At 43.2% G+C, this 20,818-nt stretch overlaps 1 protein-coding gene across 5 annotated transcripts in view; it reads right to left on the bottom strand.

The window, feature by feature from the left end:
- Positions 1-20,818, bottom strand: part of PPP1R12A (protein phosphatase 1 regulatory subunit 12A) — a 223,866-nt gene that overhangs the window by 63,275 nt on the left and 139,773 nt on the right. For all 5 annotated transcript variants that reach the window (XM_030548638.1, XM_030548641.1, XM_030548637.1 and 2 more), the window contains exons 8-11: positions 20,655-20,812; positions 15,784-15,911; positions 10,518-10,733; positions 9,450-9,544 (exon numbers count right to left, since the gene is read on the bottom strand). In XM_030548638.1, coding sequence (XP_030404498.1) covers positions 9,450-9,544; positions 10,518-10,733; positions 15,784-15,911; positions 20,655-20,812 — 597 coding nt within the window. The remainder of the gene's footprint in view (positions 1-9,449; positions 9,545-10,517; positions 10,734-15,783; positions 15,912-20,654; positions 20,813-20,818) is intronic.

The following is a 20,818-nucleotide window of genomic DNA, read 5'->3' as shown; positions in this document are numbered from 1 at the left end:
AAGGAACAGAAGACTGGGCACTTCCTGTTGGATCGCAAAGAGAACAAGTCAACTCGGGGAAACCCCCAGGTGTTGAAAATGGAATGAATGATATCCAGACATATCAATCACCCATGAGTAAGAAAACGCCTGCTCCAGCTGTCCGCCAGAACATTCTGGACACCTGGCAGGTACATGTGGGGTAAGCAGAAGTCCCACAGAAGGAGGGCTTCTTGGCAGAGTGGCAATGACCAGTCTCTGCCTTGCTTGTTCAGGTAGGACAGGGGTCTCAAACTCAAATGACCATGAGGGCCACATGAGGACTAGTGCATTGGCCCAAGGGCCGCATCACTGACACCCCTACTTGCTGCCCCTGGCCCTGCCCCCACTCCCATCCCTTCCATGAGGCCCCACCCCTGCCCCTTCTCTTCTCCACCTCCTCCCCTGAGAGCACAGCTCCCTGCTCCTTCCCACTTCCTGCTGGAAAGTGCTAAAGCATGACCAACCGCTGTTTGGAGGCTTGGCGGTGGGAAGCACCTGGAAGTAGGCAGAAAAAAAAAGAAGAGTAATCTAGTAGTATAGTATTAAAATATAGTGTGCTATTAAAAGTCAATTTATTAACTTTTTTATTAACTTCTTTAGCTGTAATGTGAAAAGTCAGTGCTAATTTTGATAGTCATTTCATTTTTGGCCACTTAGTTGGCAGCGTTTTGCATCAACCAGAGCATCAATATTAGGTTTGATATCCTGAGACAAAAGCAATTTCAGTGTTGCTTTCAAATGTTGATCAGTGAGCCTTGACCTTAACACAGATTTGTTAATCTTCATGGAAGAGAAAAACTGTTCACATATATATGTACTTCCAAACATTGCCATTATCCTTGCAGAAGCAGAGAACAACATGGGAAATCTTTTTGTGGAAGAAACCTGCAGAAATCTGGAATTCCAACATCTGTATACTTCTGCTTCAAAACGGTGTGACACTGAAGCTCCACTAACTCCATCTGCATTTTCTCTGCAACAGTCAGTTTCAACAGCAAATGGTGTGGAAAAAAGTTGAAAATGTGGTTCAAATGCCTTGAAATCTTTAAACCACACATCGAACTGTTTGTGTAAGTTAGAAATGATCTCTACATATTCTTTCAAGGATTTGGGTTCAACTTTTCCTAAGGAATTCAGAGTCGAGAAATGAACCAAATTGCCAGCAGTCAGCTGTTTCCCTCAAAGTAAGCTTGACTTTGAATAACTTAACACTGTCATACATCTGTGTTACCACCTGTTTTCTACCCTGAAGTTTCAAGTTCAGGGCATTGAGGTGATCAGTTACATCTGTTAGAAAAGCAAGGTTGCAGATAAAAGTGGAATCAGCAAGCTGTGGAACCGCCTTGTTTTTTGTTTTCATGAAGGAGTCAATCTCCTCTCTAAGTGCAAAAAAACCCTTCAAAACATTTCACGACTCAGGCCATGTCTACATCTAAAATTTTGCAGCGCTGGTTGTTACAGCTGTATTAGTACAGCTGTATAGGGCCAGCGCTGCAGAGTGGCCACACTTACAGCAACCAGCGCTGCAAGTGGTGTTAGATGTGGCCACACTGCAGCGCTGTTGGGCGGCTTCAAGGGGGGTTCCGGGAACGCGAGAACAAACCGGGGAAGGAGACCAGCTTCGCCGCGGTTTGCTCTCGCGTTCCCGGAGCCACCCTGCAAACCGCAGGGAAGGAGAACCGCTTGCTCGGCGGTTCGGGGAACGAGAGAGCAAACCGGGAAAGGAGACCAGCTTCGCCGCGGTTTGCCCTCGCGTTCCCGGAGCCACCCTGCAAACCGCAGGGAAGGAAAACCGCTTGCTCGGCGGTTCGGGGAACGAGAGAGCAAACCGGGAAAGGAGACCAGCTTCGCCGCGGTTTGCTCTCGCGTTCCCGGAGCCACCCTGCAAACCGCAGGGAAGGAGATCTGCTTGCTCGAGGTTCCGGGAACGAGAGAGCAAGCCGGGGAAGGAGACCAGCTTCGCCGCGGTTTGCTCTCTCGTTCCCGGAACCCCGAGCAAGCAGGTCTCCTTCCCTGCGGTTTGCAGGGTGGCTCCGGGAACGCGAGAGCAAACCGCGGCGAAGCTGGTCTCCTTCCCCGGCTTGCTCTCTCGTTCCCGGAACCCCGAGCAAGCAGGTCTCCTTCCCTGCGGTTTGCAGGGTGGCTCCGGGAACGCGAGAGCAAACCGCGGCGAAGCTGGTCTCCTTTCCCGGTTTGCTCTCTCGTTCCCCGAACCGCCGAGCAAGCGGTTCTCCTTCCCTGCGGTTTGCAGGGTGGCTCCGGGAACGAGAGAGCAAACCGCGGCAAAGCTGGTCTCCTTTCCCGGTTTGCTCTCTCGTTCCCCGAACCGCCGAGCAAGCGGTTCTCCTTCCCTGCTTGCTCGGGGTTCCGGGAACGAGAGAGCAAACCGGGGAAGGAGACCAGCTTCGCCGCGGTTTGCTCTCGCGTTCCCGGAGCCACCCAGCAAACCGCAGGGAAGGAGACCTGCTTGCTCGGGGTTCCGGGAACGAGAGAGCAAACCGGGGAAGGAGACCAGCTTCGCCGCGGTTTGCTCTCGCGTTCCCGGAGCCACCCAGCAAACCGCAGGGAAGGAGACCTGCTTGCTCGGGGTTCCGGGAACGAGAGAGCAAACCGGGAAAGGAGATCAGCTTGATTACCAGAGGCTTCCTCCTTCCACGGAGGTCAAGAAAAGCGCTGGTAAGTGTTTACATTGGATTACCAGCGCTGGATCACCAGCGCTGGATCCTCTACACCCGAGACAAAACGGGAGTACGGCCAGCGCTGCAAACAGGGAGTTGCAGCGCTGGTGATGCCCTGCAGATGTGTACACCTTCAAAGTTGCAGCGCTGTAACTCCCTCACCAGCGCTGCAACTTTCTGATGTAGACAAGCCCTCAGCCATCTAACCTGAGTGCGATACAGAAGTTCCCCACATTCGCTGTCCATACTTGCTAGAAAAGAAGTGAACTGTCTGTGATTCAGCCCTCGTGCATGTATAAAATTAAGAGTTTTAACCACTACATCTATAACTTCCTTCATTTGTAGACTTTTGCTACACAGAGCTTCTTGGTGCAAAATATGTATACTGGTGAAGCTAATTTCTGGTGTATTGAGGCTGTTGAGTTTGGTCTTCAATAATCCAACACACCAATGTTTTCAGGGCACACTGATGGCGCACCATCCATAGCCAAAGATACAATTTGTTCCATGTCAGCGCAGCTTTTTCAATGCACTCTTCCAGTCCTTGAAATATGTCATGTCCCGTTGTGGTACCCTTCAGTGGCATTTAAGTCTAGCAATTCTTCAGTTATATTCAAATTGCAATCCACACCTCTAATGAACACTGCACACTGTGCAGTATCTGATACATCTGTACTCTCATCAACAGCAATTGAAAATGCTTCCAAGTCTTTTGCCATTTGAATCAATTGTTTTTGCACATTATCAGCTAAATCCATTATCCTGCAGGCAACTGTACTGTCAGACAAGCTTATGCCTTCAAAAACTTTCTTCCTATCAGGACATAAAATTTCACTGGCCTTCAGAAGACATTATTTTACGAATAAGCCTTCTGCAAAAGGTCACTATGAGTTAGCTATCATTTCGCTTGTCACAAAACTTGCTCTTACCGAATCTTTGCTAGAATTGTTAATCCCCAAAAAGAAATTCCTTTGCTTGGCAAATGCTGCTTTAAGTTGCTGAACTTTTTCCTCTCGGATTTTTCCAGTGAATGCATCATATTTTTCACGGTGCATCGTGTGGTAGTGCCAAGACATGTTATACTCCTTGGGAACAGCAATCGTTTGCTGAGAAATAAGGCGTTGAATTTTATCTTTTACCTTGGTGAAAAAATATAAATTCTCCCATTTGTCTTGAAAAACTCTTTTCTTCCATGAGAGTACTTTTTTCGACAAAGTAATTTCCAAGCCGTTTTAATAAAATATATACACTCAAAAAAGCCACCCCCACCCCCTCACTGCACTGGGCTGCATCACCACTCCACTCATGCTCTGCCTCTTCCAGGGGTAGCAGGTTTGTAGAAATTTTGGTGGTGCTCAGAACATGCCCTCTCACAAACTCTGCCCCCTACCTGCCTACGGCTCTGGGAGGGAGTTTGGGTGGGGGGGGGTCTGGGGTGCAGACCCTGGGATGGAGATGGGGGGCTGGGTTCTGGCTCCGGGATGGAGTTTAGGGACAGGAGGGGTGCAGGGATGAGTGTTGTGGGGCTGGGGATGAGGGGTTTGGGGCATTGGAGAGGCTCGGGGTATTGGAGGGGCTCAGGACTAGGATAGGGTAAAGGCAACCTGCCCTGGCCCTAGTGGAGGGGAGGGGGGCGGCACTAGGACTCTGCAGCAGCAGGTGATGCGGGAAGCCAGCAGAGCTGAGCGGAGTCAGCATGAGCTGCAAGTTCCTACCGGGACAGTGAGGGGGCAAGCAAGTGGGGGCCAGAGGAGAGACCCGGCCCCAAACATTGGGGAGAAGTGTGCAGGGAGCTTAGCTGCCATATAAAATAACTCGGGGGGGGGGAGGGGGAAGGAGGGCAGCAGAGGGGCATTTGGCAGCGACAGGAAATAAGGGGGGGTGGGTGCCGGGAGCTTGGCAGGCTGCAGGGAAGAGCTCTGCGGGCGTATTTGAGACCCCTGAGGTAGAACATGGCCGTGGTATTGTCCGTTAGGACTGCTACGCAGTGGCCCCGCAAGTGGAGGAGAAAGGCTTGGCATGCAAGGCGAATCACCCTGAGCTCTTTTGATGTTGATGTGCAATGACAGCTCGCTCTCATGCCATAAGCCCTGCATTGTCAGGTTCCCGAGGTGGACCCCTCATCCCAGGGATGCATCTGTGACCAGGGTAAGGGTGGGTTGGGGAGATGTAACGGGACCCCGGCACCCACCATCCGAGGATCCAGCCACCATTGTAGGGAGTCGAGTGTGCACTTCGGAACCGTGAGGACCATTTCTAGACTGTCGCGTCCAGGTTGGTAGGCTGAAGCCAACCATGTCTGCAGTGGCTTGAATCTTAGTCTGGTGTGCTGCACCATGTAGATACAGGATGCCATGTGACCCAGCAACCTGAGGCATTGCCATGCTGTGGTGGTGAGAAACTTGCAGAGGCTGGTAATTGTGCCTCCTATAGCCAGGCACCGTGCTTCCAGAAGAAAAGCCCTCACTTGGTTTGCATCCAGGACTATGTTTGAGTAGGTGCGAGGACAGAATTGCTGATATTTACCTCTGATACCCAAGAGAGTGAAAAAGTCCGTGATTAGATGTACCCGAGACTGGACATGATGATGAGACTGGCCCCGCATAAGCCAGTTGTCAAGGTATGGGAAGATGTGCATGTGACGTAGGCGAAGAAAGGCTGCCACAACCACCATGCACTTGGTAAAGCTGCGAGGGGCTGTGCACGAGCCAAACGGGAGGGCTGTGAACTGATAGTGCATCCTGCTCACCACCAAGCGGAGGAAATATCTGTGAGGTGGAGTAATTGAAATGTGAAAGTATGCATCTTTCATATTGAGGGCAGCATACCAGTCTCCCGGATCCAGTGAGGAAAGGATAGTGGCTAAGGAACTTCAGGTTGATGATGTATTTGTTGAGCCCCCTGAGGACCAGAATAGGTCTTAAGCCTCTCTTTGCCTTGGGGACAAGGAAATAGCGGGAATAGAAACTCTTGCCCCTAAGCACCTGAGAAACTTCCTCCACTGCCCCTAGGACAAGGAGGGATTGAACCTCCTGGATGAGGAGTTGCTCGTGAGAAGGGTCCTTGAAGAGGGACGAGGAAGGAGGGTGAGAGGGCAGGATGGCATGGAAATGGATAGAATATCCCATCTGTACTGTGCGGAGGACCCAACGGTCCGAAGTGATACGAGACCAGGCATGGTAGAAATGGGATAGGCAGTTCAGAAAGGGATAACTGTTCGGTGTAAGAGCTGGTATTCAGTCCTCTGGCGCACCTTCAAAATGGGCATTTAGGGCCCGGGGGTGGCTTGTACTGTCCTTGACCTTGCCCGGGGGGCGGGGGGGGAGGGGGGACAGTCTACGTTGAGAATATCCACTACTTCGATGAGAAAAGTCCTGCCTTGGTCTAGGATGGAAGGGGCGTTGCTGGGTGGTCTGGGGTTTAAATGGCTTCCTTTGGTTAGTATGCATACTTAAGGATTTAATAGTATTCCTTGTGTCTTTTAATGCATGCAAGCAGGAATCAGTTTGTTCTGCAAACAAGCCCTGACCATCAAAGGGGAGATCCTGGATACTGTGATGAACCTCAGATAAGAGGCCTGAAGACTGAAGCCAGGCGTTCCGCCACATGGCTATACCTGATGCCAAAGTGCATGCAGCCGCATCCACAGCATTGAGGGAACCTTGGAGGGAGGTCCGAGCAACCAATTTACCCAGCAGTGGCCCCCTAGTTCCATACAAGCCTCTGCTGGGAGAAGATCTTGAAATTTGAAGACCGCAGACCAAGAGTTAATTGTACCTACTGAAAATCGCTAGCTGATTAGCGATCTGCAGCGAGAGACCCCCAGTAGAATAATTTTTTCTCTCAAAAAGGTCTAGCCACTTAGCGTCTTTTGACTTGGGAGCAGGCCCTTGTTGGCCCTGCCTTTCCTTGGCATTCACCACAAGCGAGCAAGGGGCGGAGTGGGTAAAAAGGTATTCAAAACCCCCTGGTGCAGGCAAAGTACTTTTTTTCTACCCCCTTAGCTGTGGGAGGGATGGAGGTCGGGGTTTGCCAGAGAGACTTAGCGTTATTCTGAATGGTTTTATCCATGGGGAGGGCCACCGTGGAAGGTGCCTCCGGGCCTAGAATGTCCACCATAGGGTCCTCCTCCTCCATAATCTCCTCAATTTGGAGGTTCATATTGAGGGCCACGTGCCTCAATAGTTCTTGAAGGCAGTGGACCAGATGTGGATGTGCCAGCCACAGCCTCATAACGGGAGGATGAAGATGACTCCACTGGAAAGGCCGGTGCAGAGAGAGTCTCCTGGTCAGGCATGGATGGTTCTTCTTGGGTGCCTGGGGTAGCCCATACTACGGGTGCTGGTTCCGCAGGTTGGTTTGAGTCCGGAGGGGGACGGCTGAGGGTTGCCTCAGGGGGCCGGGCGCTCAAACCAGACAGTGGCTGGGCAACTGGGGAGGCGGGGGGGCAGCACGGGGGGTGCCCTGGGCCTGGTGATATGCTCAGGGGGTCCAAAATTGCCATTGGGACTGACAGTTGGGTGCTGGAGGATTTTGGCCGAGACTCCCCAGGCCGGATTGGGGAATATTCGAGAACCCTGAAGCTCTCTCCAACCTGCCAGAAGGGAACCAAGATAGCGACGGCCAAGGAGGAGCACAGTGTGCAAGTGAAGCAAAGGGGGCACAGAGTCCCTTGGGAGGAGCGGGTCATGCGGGGATTGGTGCCAGGAGGCTGATCGCGACCGCAACCGGTGACATGATGAAGAGCGGTGCCAGGCAGTAGAGCGCTGCCGCGACAGCAACCGGCGCCGCGATGAAGAGCGGTGCCCTGCGGGCTGGTGTCGTGGTGACAGTTGACACAGGAATTGAAGTTCCACACTGCGTCGGTTCAAACGGTGCTGTGAGGATGCCAATTGTGACCTGGATCTCGAGTGGGACCATGATCCAGCAGTGGATAGCGACCTCGAGCGGGAACAGCTCCGAGGATCAGGACTGTGAGACCAGCGCCGCGAGACTAACTGGTGCCGTGAGTCAGACTGGTACCTGTGGCAGTGCCAGGGCTCGGAACAGCGCCGGGACTCCCCGTGGCGTGGAGATGCTGGTCTGAGGGCTGCCATTCCAAACATGGCCGGTTTACCCTTGGATGGTACTGGGACTCAGGTTGGAGCTGGTGCTGGAGGCACCAGAACTGTCATTTTGATGAGCTCTCTGGTGACCTCGAAGGTATCCAGTGTGGAAGGTAATGTGATCTCTTCCATTTGCACTGTCCCTTGTGCAGGGCTGGGATGAGCAGATCAGGGCCTGGTGGCCTTGTCCTGCTTAGAGGCCTGGTTAGAGTCTTGGTCAGTCGGGACCGGAACAACTGCTTCGGCCCTAACAGGGGGTCCTTCCAAGGCTTGCTTCTTCCCAGCAACCCGGGAATGGGAGCAGTGCCAAGGCAGGCGTTTTTGGGGCCCAAGAGATTGCCTGTCCTGAGATGAGCGCACGATCTTCTGTGGTGCCGAAGACAGTACCGCAGGAGGGGCACTCTGCACTCCAACAGGAATCATGGGGGTTGTCTGTAGGCATGGGCTTGTTGCAAGAGCTGCAAGGCTTGAAGCCCTGGGATGGCATGCCCCAGAGTCCAGTAGGGCAGTCATTGAGGAGACTGCCCTCAACTACTAAACTACGCTTAATACTATAGGAAACACTTAACACTAACTAATAACAATTAATCGACAATCTAGATAAGAGAAGCTGGGGATAAGTGGAGCACTTGAGACAAGAGACCACTGTTCCAACAACCATCATGGGCAGTAAGAAAAACTGAAGGTTGGTGTGGGGAGCGACGTCGGGCCAGTAGGGTCTTATATGGAATGCCATATTGGCACCACTCCAGCGGGCTCCCCAGCCGGCCCGAAGGATAGCTGCTAGGGAAAAAGTTTCTAACATCTGTGCACGCGGCGCGCGCACACACCTAACTGGAATTGATACGAGCAATCACTCGAAGAAAAACTTTTCGTGCATACCAGCAGGTTCTCCACGGACCAATTAATATACCACGTTAGTGCACTTTAGACACCACTGCCGTTAGTATACCCAACCATGCAGACAAAGCCACCATGTAACTCCACATAAAACCAGCAGAACTCTGTTCTTAGAGAACCAGATGCTATTCATCTTAAAGTGACTAGCAGAGTATCTACACCAGCAAAAACTAGTAATCCTATTTCAGCAGCTGTCAGTAACCACACAACTATAGCATGTTAAGATGCTAGTGTGGACATGGATCAGCCAGTTTTATGATGTCATGAAAACCTACTGCAAATTGATGGTTAAAATGCACACCTAAGCCTTACCTATAATAGCAAATTACTTAATTCTTTTTACCAGTGCAGTGACAGTGTATTAGTTGCTAAAATACAGGTGTTAATTTTGCTTGTGTAGACAAGACCTAGGGATTACAACCATTTAGTGCTTTCCCCACATATCCCTGCCCACTGTTCCTGTAAAAAGGAAATATATTGCAATTTATAAATATTCTGTTCTGAGACAACAAGACAGCAGTTGTCTTGTGACTGCAATATATTGCCTAGCTACAAGAATCAAAGTAACAGAAATAGTTCGGATTGAAGGGTTACTGTAATATATATGTGCACCATCCAAAATAGCTTTTACCATTAGTTTTAACTCAACTTTTCTTTTGGAGGGCCAGAGGCTAGTTTCCAAAAGATTCAGATATCAAATAATTGTGTGTATAGTTAAAAAGCAAGTTATAGCTTCAAGAGTTACCTGTTTTCTTTCTCATCAACGTCAGATGTACTGGCCAGTCGTCTTGGTATTGTAGGTGCAACATATGCAAGTCTAGTTCCTTTATTATCCTTTTCCTTTAAGACAGAAAATGTTTTAGAAGTCAAGAATAGCTTTGTATGATAGTCATAAGTTATATTAAAAGCTATTCAAATGTCCCTAGTTGCACTCCTGTCAAAGTTACAAAATTATCTATGCCAATTCCAACTCTATTTAATATTCTGTGTTAATCTGCACGATTCGCATCAGGCAGAAGTTAAGAGCAACAAGCATCGTACTGGGAACGGCAAACTGTTCAAAGGACCCAACTATCTTAATTTTATGTCCTTTTGTTTTTCTATTAATATGTCTCCAAAGGTTCAGTTTAAAATAACAGCCAATTCTAACTACCGTTTAAAGTGTTTTAGTGTTTTCCTAAAATCCGCAAACATATTTAATCACATGCACAAAGACATTAGAACTTGAAAAAAGGAATTACATTACTTTGTAACAAGCAAAAGCATGAAGTATTTTTGCTCAAATATCTATGTCAAATTAGTAACATTTTAATTAATGCTTAATTTAGAAAGATAAAAGATTAATCTTTGTCCACACAACAACATGTGAATCAACGGGTATAAGGAGCCTTTTTGGTCCTCATCCCCAGCACTCTGCAGCAAGGGACAGGAACTATCGCAATCTTTGCACTCCCTTCACTGCACAAGATTTTGCATGACTAGTGGTGCAAGTCTTTCCAAAGGTGGCAAGGCCCTGCACATACTCTCTTGCACCAGCTAATGAAGCTGCTCTGTGTGGAGAGAGAGAGGCCTGCAGCATTTTTCAAAAGGTGGCACAACAGCTGCACTTCTTCTAGGGCAGCTCTACTGCCTATCAAGAGCACGATGCCACAATTTAACAGCTGACATTTAGTACAATTTCGTAAGAGCATTATGTACTCAGATAGCGACACTGTAGTGGAGTTTATATGACATTCACTGTAAATTATAACTAATATTTATACTAAGTTAACTGGCCAGAATTTAAAATGTTTTATAGTCTGAAAATGGTTACCTTTTCTTTGTTGTCTAATGAAGAAGAGAGTCTGGGACTTGAAGCCGAACGCATAACACCTGTAGAGTCCTTTTCTTTCTGAGCTTCTTTGGAAGCTGTAATCTCTGCAAGTGCCCCATAGCTGCCAGTCTTTCGAAGACCTAACCTCCAAGAGGCAGGAGATTCATCTTTTCTCTCTTCCTCTTTGGGAGAAACCTTGGTTGTTGAAGTTGGAAACTGTAAACAAAGACATCATTAAGTTAAATGTCATTAACTTACACTAACTCTGCTATTTCATGCTTCTTAGGGATATTTCAAAATACTTAGCTACTTCCAGTTATAATATTGGATTTTTTTTGGTGGAGGAAGGGGTAACCAATACACATTCATTTCCTGGGTAGGTTAATGACATAAGAAACAAACAGATCACAAAGGAAAACAACTTTTCTAAAAGTTAGCTAGAAAACCCTCTCCACTTCATAATACACACTGTGATAAAGAGATGCAAACAAAAATTTACACACAACTGAAAACCATGCAACTCTGGTATCAACACTTTGATTAAAAATGTTACTTTGCAACCTGAAACAAATCCTGTGCACACCAAAGCCTCACCATAGACTTTTCACCCTTATTGGGCACAAGAACAATGCCAGTTTTGCGCAAGCCCTGCCTCCATGATGCAGGATGTACTGACTCCGCCACAGGCATGATAGGAGGAATGAAATCATACTAAAGCCAATTAAGACAAGACACAAAGATGAAGAGTGAAAGAATGGAAACAGAGAAAAAAGGAGTTTTTTGTTTTAAATCCACACACTTGATTCCTTATTCATGTACACTTCTCTTCTTTGAAGCACAAAATATCTAAAAGCAACAAGACATTTCTAATACTTTGGTAAAAAGTTCCTATTAAATACACTAGACCATGTTGTGAAATGATATATGTTGATAAAAAATGCATTTAGTTGCCGCATACAAAAGGCAATGAAGCTTTCATATACATCAAAGATAATTATCACATTCAGATATTCTACGTTTTGAGAAAGTTTATCTGCTGTACTTTTCACACGGTAGACCCAAACATAAAAAACTTGCCATATATAATGGTATTGAATAAGCTAAATGACCAATGTATTCCAGTTTTTAATCTTTTGTTCAATATACACTGTCAACTTGAAGTTATATTTAAAATGTTCTCCCTTTTATGTTACAAAAATACTTTAGACACCTGAAATCCAAGAATTCTGTGGAAGATGGAGGTCACACCGCTCAGACAGTTGTGTAATCACTTGGGACAATTTTAACAGAAACTAGAAGTCAGAGAAACTGGAATGGTTACCAGACAAAGAAAGACTGGATATGCCCAAGGAGGAGGCGGCTTGGGATGATTGAAAGCTTGGAGCGGCCAGAGTGCAGAGGTGTTGGGATGGGGTATGAAGGCTGGACAAAGAGCAAATCAATCAAATAGCCACATTATAAACAATGCACACATATCATTGGAAGGACTGAAAAAAATCCATCTAACAGTAGCCTATCCAATCCACTGGTTGGTAAAATTCACATTAACTGTTTGTTCTTACAGCAGTTGAGAATAGCTATGAAACTAGCAATTACTGTTGGTCACTGGGTGGTATCCTCTTCACCTACTGAAAAGCCTATATTTCACTGTGCCTGATCCTTCCTTCTTAGTCAATACTGACCCATTTTTTGCTCTTTGCATTTCTCTACATTTCAGAGATCAAAAGTGCCATGTCTTTCCAACCCTACAGGGCACACAAATGATGTACAACTCTATTCATCAGCCAGCAGCACATACTTTGCAAAATATGTGCCATCATCTCATTGAATCTAGCCTTCCATCAACTAAAGGCATAAGATACCGAAGGCTGTTAATGATCATGGGTCCCTGACTGCAGAACAAGAAAGAGGATTAAGCAAGAGTGACTTGGCATCTGAGTGTGACCTTTCATTGATACCTCTGGTCAGGACATATACATATATATACACATATCCAAAGATGCTCTCATCTCCACACAGTATATTGGCCATTATCATTAGCGACCTACAACTATTTTTAACTCTAGTGTATTTTTTATTTCCGTTCTCCCTCCCTCATAACAGAAGAGTGTACTATACCGTACATGTTGCTATGAATGAAGATGATACAAGCAGTTTATGGGTCTTCAGAAATAAAACTAGACTAGTTTTGAGAGACCAAACTACAGAGGCTCCGAAAGATTAACAACCCAGAGAAATTGGCTTCTCCTCCCATACTGTGGAGGGCCCTCTTGCAACTACCATAAGCCTGATGTGCAGAAGTTTCCTAACCTACACACGCCATGGCGCTCAATGGTGTCTTCCTGAGAAGCACTGCAGAATAAGGATTTAAAAGTGGGGCAGAAATGGTGTATCCACTAATAACTTCCCCATCAATGCAGCCAGTGTACAAACAGTGCAGAGGCTACAGCTATAGCAGCCTGAGGGTAGAATTCTTCCTTTGTTTAAGTCCTGGAAAAGCTCTCCAGCACATGACCCAACTACATTGGGGTCAGGATTGGGGCCACAGCAGTTTATACTTCCTGTTTCAGGCTTCTCTTTTCAACTCCTATGGATTAAAGCTAGTGGAATCCTTCCAAGCACTTCCTTGAGACTAATCCAGTCAAGACTGCTTTTATCTTTTCTTGAAGAGCACAAGCACCTTGGAAACGAGCCTGAAAATAAGAGTCTCCTCTTATGGGGGGGGAGGGGGGAGAAGAGAGACAGACAGACACAGCTTTGGAGTTTAACACACTCAAATACCAGTCATATGCAGGGACAGATTCTTCAGAAATCTATCTTTAGGTGAACTTCTCTAGTTTTGCTAGTGAGAAAAATGGTGTCAAACACTAGTCCAGACAGCCACACAAACTGAACACAGGCCAGAGGAGTCAATTCCATATGGCACAAAAACCCTTGATATAGTCACATTGAAAATATCATCCTTCAGATAATTAAGGCAAATGATCATATTTAAATTCCTTTTCAAGGCTCTCTTCTATCATGCCTATTGTTAATCTAGCTGACCTACGCTAATATGCATACAACAAAACAAGTATATTGTTAAATTTAACCTTTTTGCTAGCTGTGACCAAGTCATTGGTCACTCTACCAGTAGTTTCACCCTTTCTTCTCTAAAATCTATCTTGTTATATACCTGTCTTTAGATTGTGAGCTTGCGGCAAGGGCAGTACATTCTTTTCTGTCTGGAAAATGTCTGGCACACTGAACATGCTCTCATGAACTACTAATGCTAATGCTAGATGCCATCCTCAGCTTCACAGGAAACTTAGCATTTGTGCTAAAATTACCAGTACCTAACTACTGATGTTTAAGACAATCTTGCTCTTTAAACCTAATACAGGATTTCAGGTAAGTTACAACAGCCTTACATATTACTTCCAAATATGAAAACCGAATTAAGCAAAGAGCTGCCCAGGTTAGCCTGCTGATGTATAATACAGAAACATGATGGTAGACAGACAAATGAACACCTTGGAATGTTCTATTTTGTTTAAAATTCACTTAAGAATTTAAAACAGAAAATTCTCCAAGTTAGTGCTGCTGTGTATTCTTCTACCAGGACAGGGCCCCAGGGAGAGATGGGATTCTCTATCCTTGTTTCAACACACATTTAAAAAAAGATCAGAAAAACTTTTAAAATAAAATATTGAAAGTCATATCCCTACCTTTTCAACGCAGAGTTCTTACCTGTACTTGTTTTTAAAATTAATGAATAAATAACATCAATTCTTATGTTTATCACTTCCAAAGGACCAATGACAGGGAACCACATATACATATATATCGGAGGACAAAGTTCTGACCAGCTCATATTGCTGCAAATATAATTTTACACAAGTTCTGAGAGAGCAGGGAAAGGTTTGGGTCCTTTGTGGACCATCACATTATATTTTAAAAGTTTATGAGATGTCTCCTCTACTGCTTGAGCCATTTTCACAGAACTCTTTCCCAGAGTTCAAATGTTCAACACATCCTTTCTGCTTTATAAATCTGTTATTTTTGTAACTGATGGGGTTTGGTATAAACATAACCAAGATTGGCCAAGATTGAAAATGTAGTTATTTAAAAAGTTGCTTCACCATTTCAAAACATTGTGACTAGAAAAAGAAATATCCTTCATTTTATTTCAAATTCTTCTGTATTTGTCTGATATTGGCAACCTCAGATTTGCAAAGAGGAGGAAGCAGCAGCAGAGATATTTTGAGGCTTTCACTTCAGCTGCATGACTTTAGAACCAATGAACACGGTGGAACTGGTATAGAAAACACAAGAGAAGCTGAAGAACCAAGCACAGAGCAGTCATTAAGATTTAAAATACTACATGGGAGTCCTCCCTCAACTATGGAGCAGTACTGACAGGAGACAGACAGCTGCATGACAAAGGGCCTGAGCAGATTTCTTCTCTCAAGTCCCTCCTCCAACAAGTCTCAAAATGCAGCTTGTACATCTAAAACAAAGAGTCATTTTCAAACACAATTTCCATTCTACTCATCTATCCAGGTTTATGAGTAGCTTAACTGATTCCAACAGGCAACACCTTGGATCTATCAACAATGAACACACATGGTCCCAATATGTATATACATTAAACGGTAAGTTACATTATTTGAAAAAGGTGTTTTCAGTTAGATATATGAACATCAGTTTAAAAATTCCTGTCTTCTATTGGTTTATGATCATGTGTTAGTTTTTTATTAAAATTGCTACTTGTTATTTCCTGTGTTTCAGAAGAGTCCAAGTGTTCAGGAACACAAGTACTTCCTTTTCTACACAACTATATATGTGGTACATTAAGTTACATTCCTGAGGTTCTTGCTTACAGTCTGCTTTGTTTAGATTTAAACAGAACAAGTCCCTCTACTCTCCATAAAAAGTAGAGTGGGTTTATAAATAAAGATGTTTAACAGAGGTGCTTTTTCTTGGACAATATTTTTTTGTTAACAACTACCATCCTTCAGGTATGTAACATATATGTAGAAGTCTTAGTAAAACATGATGAAACTCAATTTTGAAAATACTTAAAGCTGTACATTTTATAAAAATTGAAAGCAAATATTCTAAAGAAGATAATACTCCAATATTCGTGGTGTATTATCTAAAACTCATTTGGTCAAGCCAATTCACATTTTTACACTGGAATAAACACATAGTACTTAGTGTTCTATTGTTTAAGAATAAATTCTATCTAGAAACACATACATAAAGAAATTTTGTTTTGTTTTACCTTCTTAATGGGTGATGTAGGTGTCACTTGACCAGTGGTTATGGAAGATGCTGTCACAGCTACAGAAGCTGGTTGCACACTGATGTTATTTGCATTATTAGTTACAGATGCCAAAGGTTTAGTTTTGTCTGCAAATAAAACATTTAAGATACGTCATTTGTAAATTTCTTGATTTCATATTTTATAGAAATCACATTTCTTCAGAATAGGTTAAAACCTAGTTAAACCTTCTCAAGTAATATACTGTTAGTCATCTCATTTTCTATCTAGTCTTCAATGTTTACTCCTGCCACTACCCATTTTAATTGTCTCTTGGTCAAAAACAACAAGACCTTTTCCATAGTCATTAGGCATACAGCACTCCTATTCACATGTGTCAGAATTACATGCTCTTAAGGGTTGCAGCTTCAGGCCCTAGTTATTTGCTGATGCCTCTCAAACAATTAAGCTCTCAGAAGCAGCTCTCAGGAAAAAAAACAAATCAGCCTACTTAGTTTTGGACAGTGTGGGTAACATAATCCTTGTTAGGTCTGGACTGCTTGCCTTTGGAAGGATTGTAACTGTTTATTCCTAGACTACAACATTCTTCTCTATCTTTATTAACAAAGGCCTCAATTCAGCAACATACTCATCTATGTGTTTAACTTTAAGCCTCTAATTAGTCCCATTGGGACAACTTGCGCTTAAAGTTACACATGTGCTTAAGTACCTTGTACTGAATAATACACTGCAATTCAGCTGATAAACACAGATTCTGATCCAAAACTGATTCAGAGTTTTCAAAGATAATACAAGACTATTTACATAGTGCAATGAATGAACAGTGCACTACAGTAAAACAGGTCCTTGCTTTAAAGAGGTCATAGTCTAAAGATAAAACAGGTATAATACAGTACAGCATAAAACCCAATGGAAAGATATTAATGTGTGGTTCTGCTGTGAAAAGTAACTAATTAAATAATTGGCACCTCCTTACTCCAACAATCTGCTCCCTATACAAATTCAATCATATATGTTATTCACTAAGTTTAAACTACTTTTAACTTATATAAGCACAGAAGAGCCAAAATAGACTTGGGAGAGCAATTAATCAATTAATAAAATTGTTAGTTTAAGGTCCAGCTGCAGAATCTTTATTGCTGGTGAAGCATGTGGCAAAGTACCTGGCTTGGCTTCAGGTCAAATTTGCAAGCCTGGCACTTAGTAAAAAACACATTTTAACTGGCAAAGTGAGCATATGTACAGGTTGGAGGGGTTTTGGTGTACGTAATATGGTGTGTATTTCATAAAAAGCTCCTTGCACACACAGGGAAAACATAAAAGGGCAAAACCTCTGTATTCACTTGACAAAAAGATCAATTAGACAAGAATATGGATTGTCCATGTGAACTGACAGAAGTATGAAGACAGATATAGATGCAGTAGTTAAAGAGATTTATAAGTGAGGAGTACAGTCTTGAATCTAATGTGGAAAAAGAGAAGTAGCAGCATAATAATTCAAGTATGTGGGAGGAGGGGCTAGACGGGAAGGAAAAGATAGAACATGACAACTTTTGAAATGATCTGAGGGAATGGCAGGCCAGCCAATAAACTATACATTAATTATATGAGTTAGTGTACATACTAAATTCAAAAATCAGGAGTCGAGCTACCCCAAAAATCATGAAACTTAAAAAATGAATGAACATTAGGTTTTTATTTACCCTCTGGTTGGTTAGCCTTCAGATCACGAGTTCACATATTTAAGCTTTTTTACACCCCAAGTCATAACAGATGGAAACTTATCTTAAAAAAAAAAAAAAAAAAAGCGGGGGGGGAAGGGAGGGAGAGATTCTCACATAATCAATAGCCTCCAGGAGCTGAGGTTTTACAAAAACACACCAACTATCACATCACTTGTGATAAAAGTCACAGGAGTCTGCAACACAACATTTGTGGGGAAAAGCGCTTTACATTATTCAATTGGAATCGTCAAATTTCTGAGAATTTTCACTGTAAAGCTACATTAAGAGGAATAATGGGAAAAAAGGGAAAGTGCAGTTGAAATTTAGAGATGCAGTTCTTCAGGGAAAAGCCTAACTTCTCCTGCTTGCCAAATAAAGTATGATAAAAGCCTTGTTTATATTAAAGAAAGTCCAAAGTTTACATGAAAATTAATTCTTGTGTCACAGTCAAATTTTCCTGGCACAAAACCATCTACTAGTAATCAAGAGAAAAGAGTTAGAAAAGTCATGGAGTTCAGGAAACATTAGAGCTAGCTCAGTGACTGAGGCACCACTGCATGAGGTATCAAAGGTGACTTAAGTTTAACAAACCTCAACCTCTCTAGATGAGGGATGCAAGAATATCAAAGTGCTGTTTGACTCTCTAAGTCTGAGAGTGATTTTGCAGTATATCATTAAACATTTATAGGAGACGGTGATCTAATTAAAATATAAAAGCTATGAAAATCTAGTAAAAATTTAGTTCTGGAGCTTATCCCATCCCACAATTTCATTTATGGAAAATATTTGTAGCATTTTTATTGGTCCAGTGCTGAAATGTAGCTCAGGTAGATGAACTATATGAAGGCAGAATATTTTAAGAGGAGCAGAGATGGCTGACAAGGATATTTTCATTATTTAAAAATGTTCAAGTCACTATGTCCAAGAGATAGTTTTATTGACGGTATATGAGTGTCATTGCACTATAATGCTAATAGATTTAACAAGGATTTAACAAAATTATGACAAAACAACTTAGAAACTGAGCATTAAACTGATGCAAATATCTTCTCTGATTTAGAAGAATTTTCTTCTTCACTGTAGGAATGTCAATCTGATGAAGTGTCACAATCTGCCACAACCTGCTAACAGAATTTTCAAAGGTGAGGTAGCAAAGGCCTGATGCAGAACAGCAACTTGACAGAGAAGGGAACTATATAAAGTGTCCTTAAAAAAGAAAGGTTCTTTCTGAGGGTAATCAGGGGAAGCCTGTATGAGAACCATAGAGGGTAAGGGGGAGCCTAAAAAAATGCAGACAGTTTATCTCACATGGGGATGCTTACTGTGGACCTTTCGTAGTTCACCAGAGACCCAGTTCATGAAGTGGCAAATCAAACCAGATAGGAGAAAAAGGCTTTACTGTTTTTCAAGTTTTTTTGGTTCCAATGAAAATTTATTAAATTAATCAAATCTTTCAATTACATAATCTACAGTATTCTTGAAAATTAGGATTAAAATGATAATAGTCTAAAAACAGAAAACTAAGTAGTGCAACTATATATTAAGCATCTCTCTAGATATTCTGATGCATACCTCTAAATTAGGTACAAAATAATTTAACTCTGCAAATTTCTTTCCAAATACTATGGGATTTCTTGTTCCATTAGTCATTTGTTCTTTAGAATATAATGTACTTACAACTACAGTTGTGTCAAACATCTTTGTTGTTTTACATATTACAAGCATTGCTGTATTAGTAACAGCTGTCTATGTCTGCCTAACATATTTTACAACCATACAGAACACCAGTTTAAGCAATGTATTTACACATTCACCTAACACTACATGCGAGCATAAAACCCAGCCCCAGATATACATGGAGGCGCAGGTGATAATTTATTTAAGTACCACTGCTTCTGTATGGTGACACAGAAAAGCTCCTCATTTAATCTGCCTGCAGGGGGAAAGGGGCAGTTGGGAAAGAAGCTGGTAACTCCTCTGAAATTGTTCGATCACCCACATAGACCAACCAACTTCTCCTCTCCCCAACTCAATGGGTAGTGCCTAGAGCAGCCACATGCAGATGGGTAGGCAGTTATCCAAACAGGCAACAGCAGCATTGTTTTTCCAACTATCAACATACCTAGACAGAGACACAGGAGAGGAAGGTTGTAAGGAGATAAGAGCTACTATGCAATTTGGTGGTGGCATGAGAAGAGGTGGGAAATTTTGATAGACATTTGGGGTGGACCGGGTTTAGGAAGAAGATGCTAGAAAACTGTGTGCCTCCCAATTCTCCCCAATCCGCCCCCCCGATACATACTATATTTGTGTGTTAGACTCTTTTAAACATTGTTACTGACCTGTGTACACGTACACATACACAGGTGCACAAAATGCTGCACACTTGCTCCAGTCTAGGAGTGTACAGAGAAGTGTGAACATCCAACTCATATTTTTAAACAAGACTGCTATAGTGCCAGTTTCTCTACAAATGAATCTAAGCTCTTTTGAGGTACTATTAATCCTGAGCTGAAGTTGCATGAGAAGCAGATGTTGAGCTACTACCAAAAATAATACTTTTAAAACCATATTTATTCCAGTATATAATAATCAATCCAAAACACAGGTCTCTAATTTGTCAATATCTGAGCCAGAATTATCCACTGCATTTGTCAGAGTCTGTTTCAAGATGACAGAACACATGAAGATGTTTTCTTTTCCAATGCTTCATAACGTAAGGCATTAAGATGGTGAGCAAAGAACTCTACCCATAGAGATCTTATTTCTGTCTTTTCCTTTGTCTCCTCCCTGTTCCAAATCTGTTACCTTGTATTATTCTCAGATTATCTCATTAAAAATACTGATTATAAATAGCTAATCAAATTACTGAATTAAGAGTTTCAATTCCAATCACTGCCATAAATACAAGAATATAGCTCATTGCAAAAGTCTTCATATGAATTACATTTTGTATTTATAAATGGAGATTTAAACTTGTTTAAAAACTTAAAATTTATTGAAACTAGAAAGTGGCCATCAGTAAATGAAATGAAAACTGGAATCAAGAAGCTACAATGATTAATTCGTATCATCATATAAGCTCAGTATAATGAGTTTAACTGAAGCAACATCCTAAACCAAAGATACCTCTCCAAAATTATTTACCTGTTTCAGCTTCAGATTCTGAGTCCTCTTCCTCATCCTCTTCACTAGAACAACTGGATTCATCCTTCTTTCCCTCTTCTTCCTCATCTGCTTTCTCTTGCTCCAGAGACTCAATACTAGATGCATTCTTTTCTTGCTCAATAATCAAAGTTTCTTTACTGGAA

The sequence above is a fragment of the Gopherus evgoodei genome, chromosome 1 (assembly GCF_007399415.2).
Source record: "Gopherus evgoodei ecotype Sinaloan lineage chromosome 1, rGopEvg1_v1.p, whole genome shotgun sequence".
Classification (NCBI taxonomy): Eukaryota; Metazoa; Chordata; order Testudines; family Testudinidae; genus Gopherus; species Gopherus evgoodei.
This window is presented reverse-complemented; position numbering and strand designations above follow the sequence as displayed.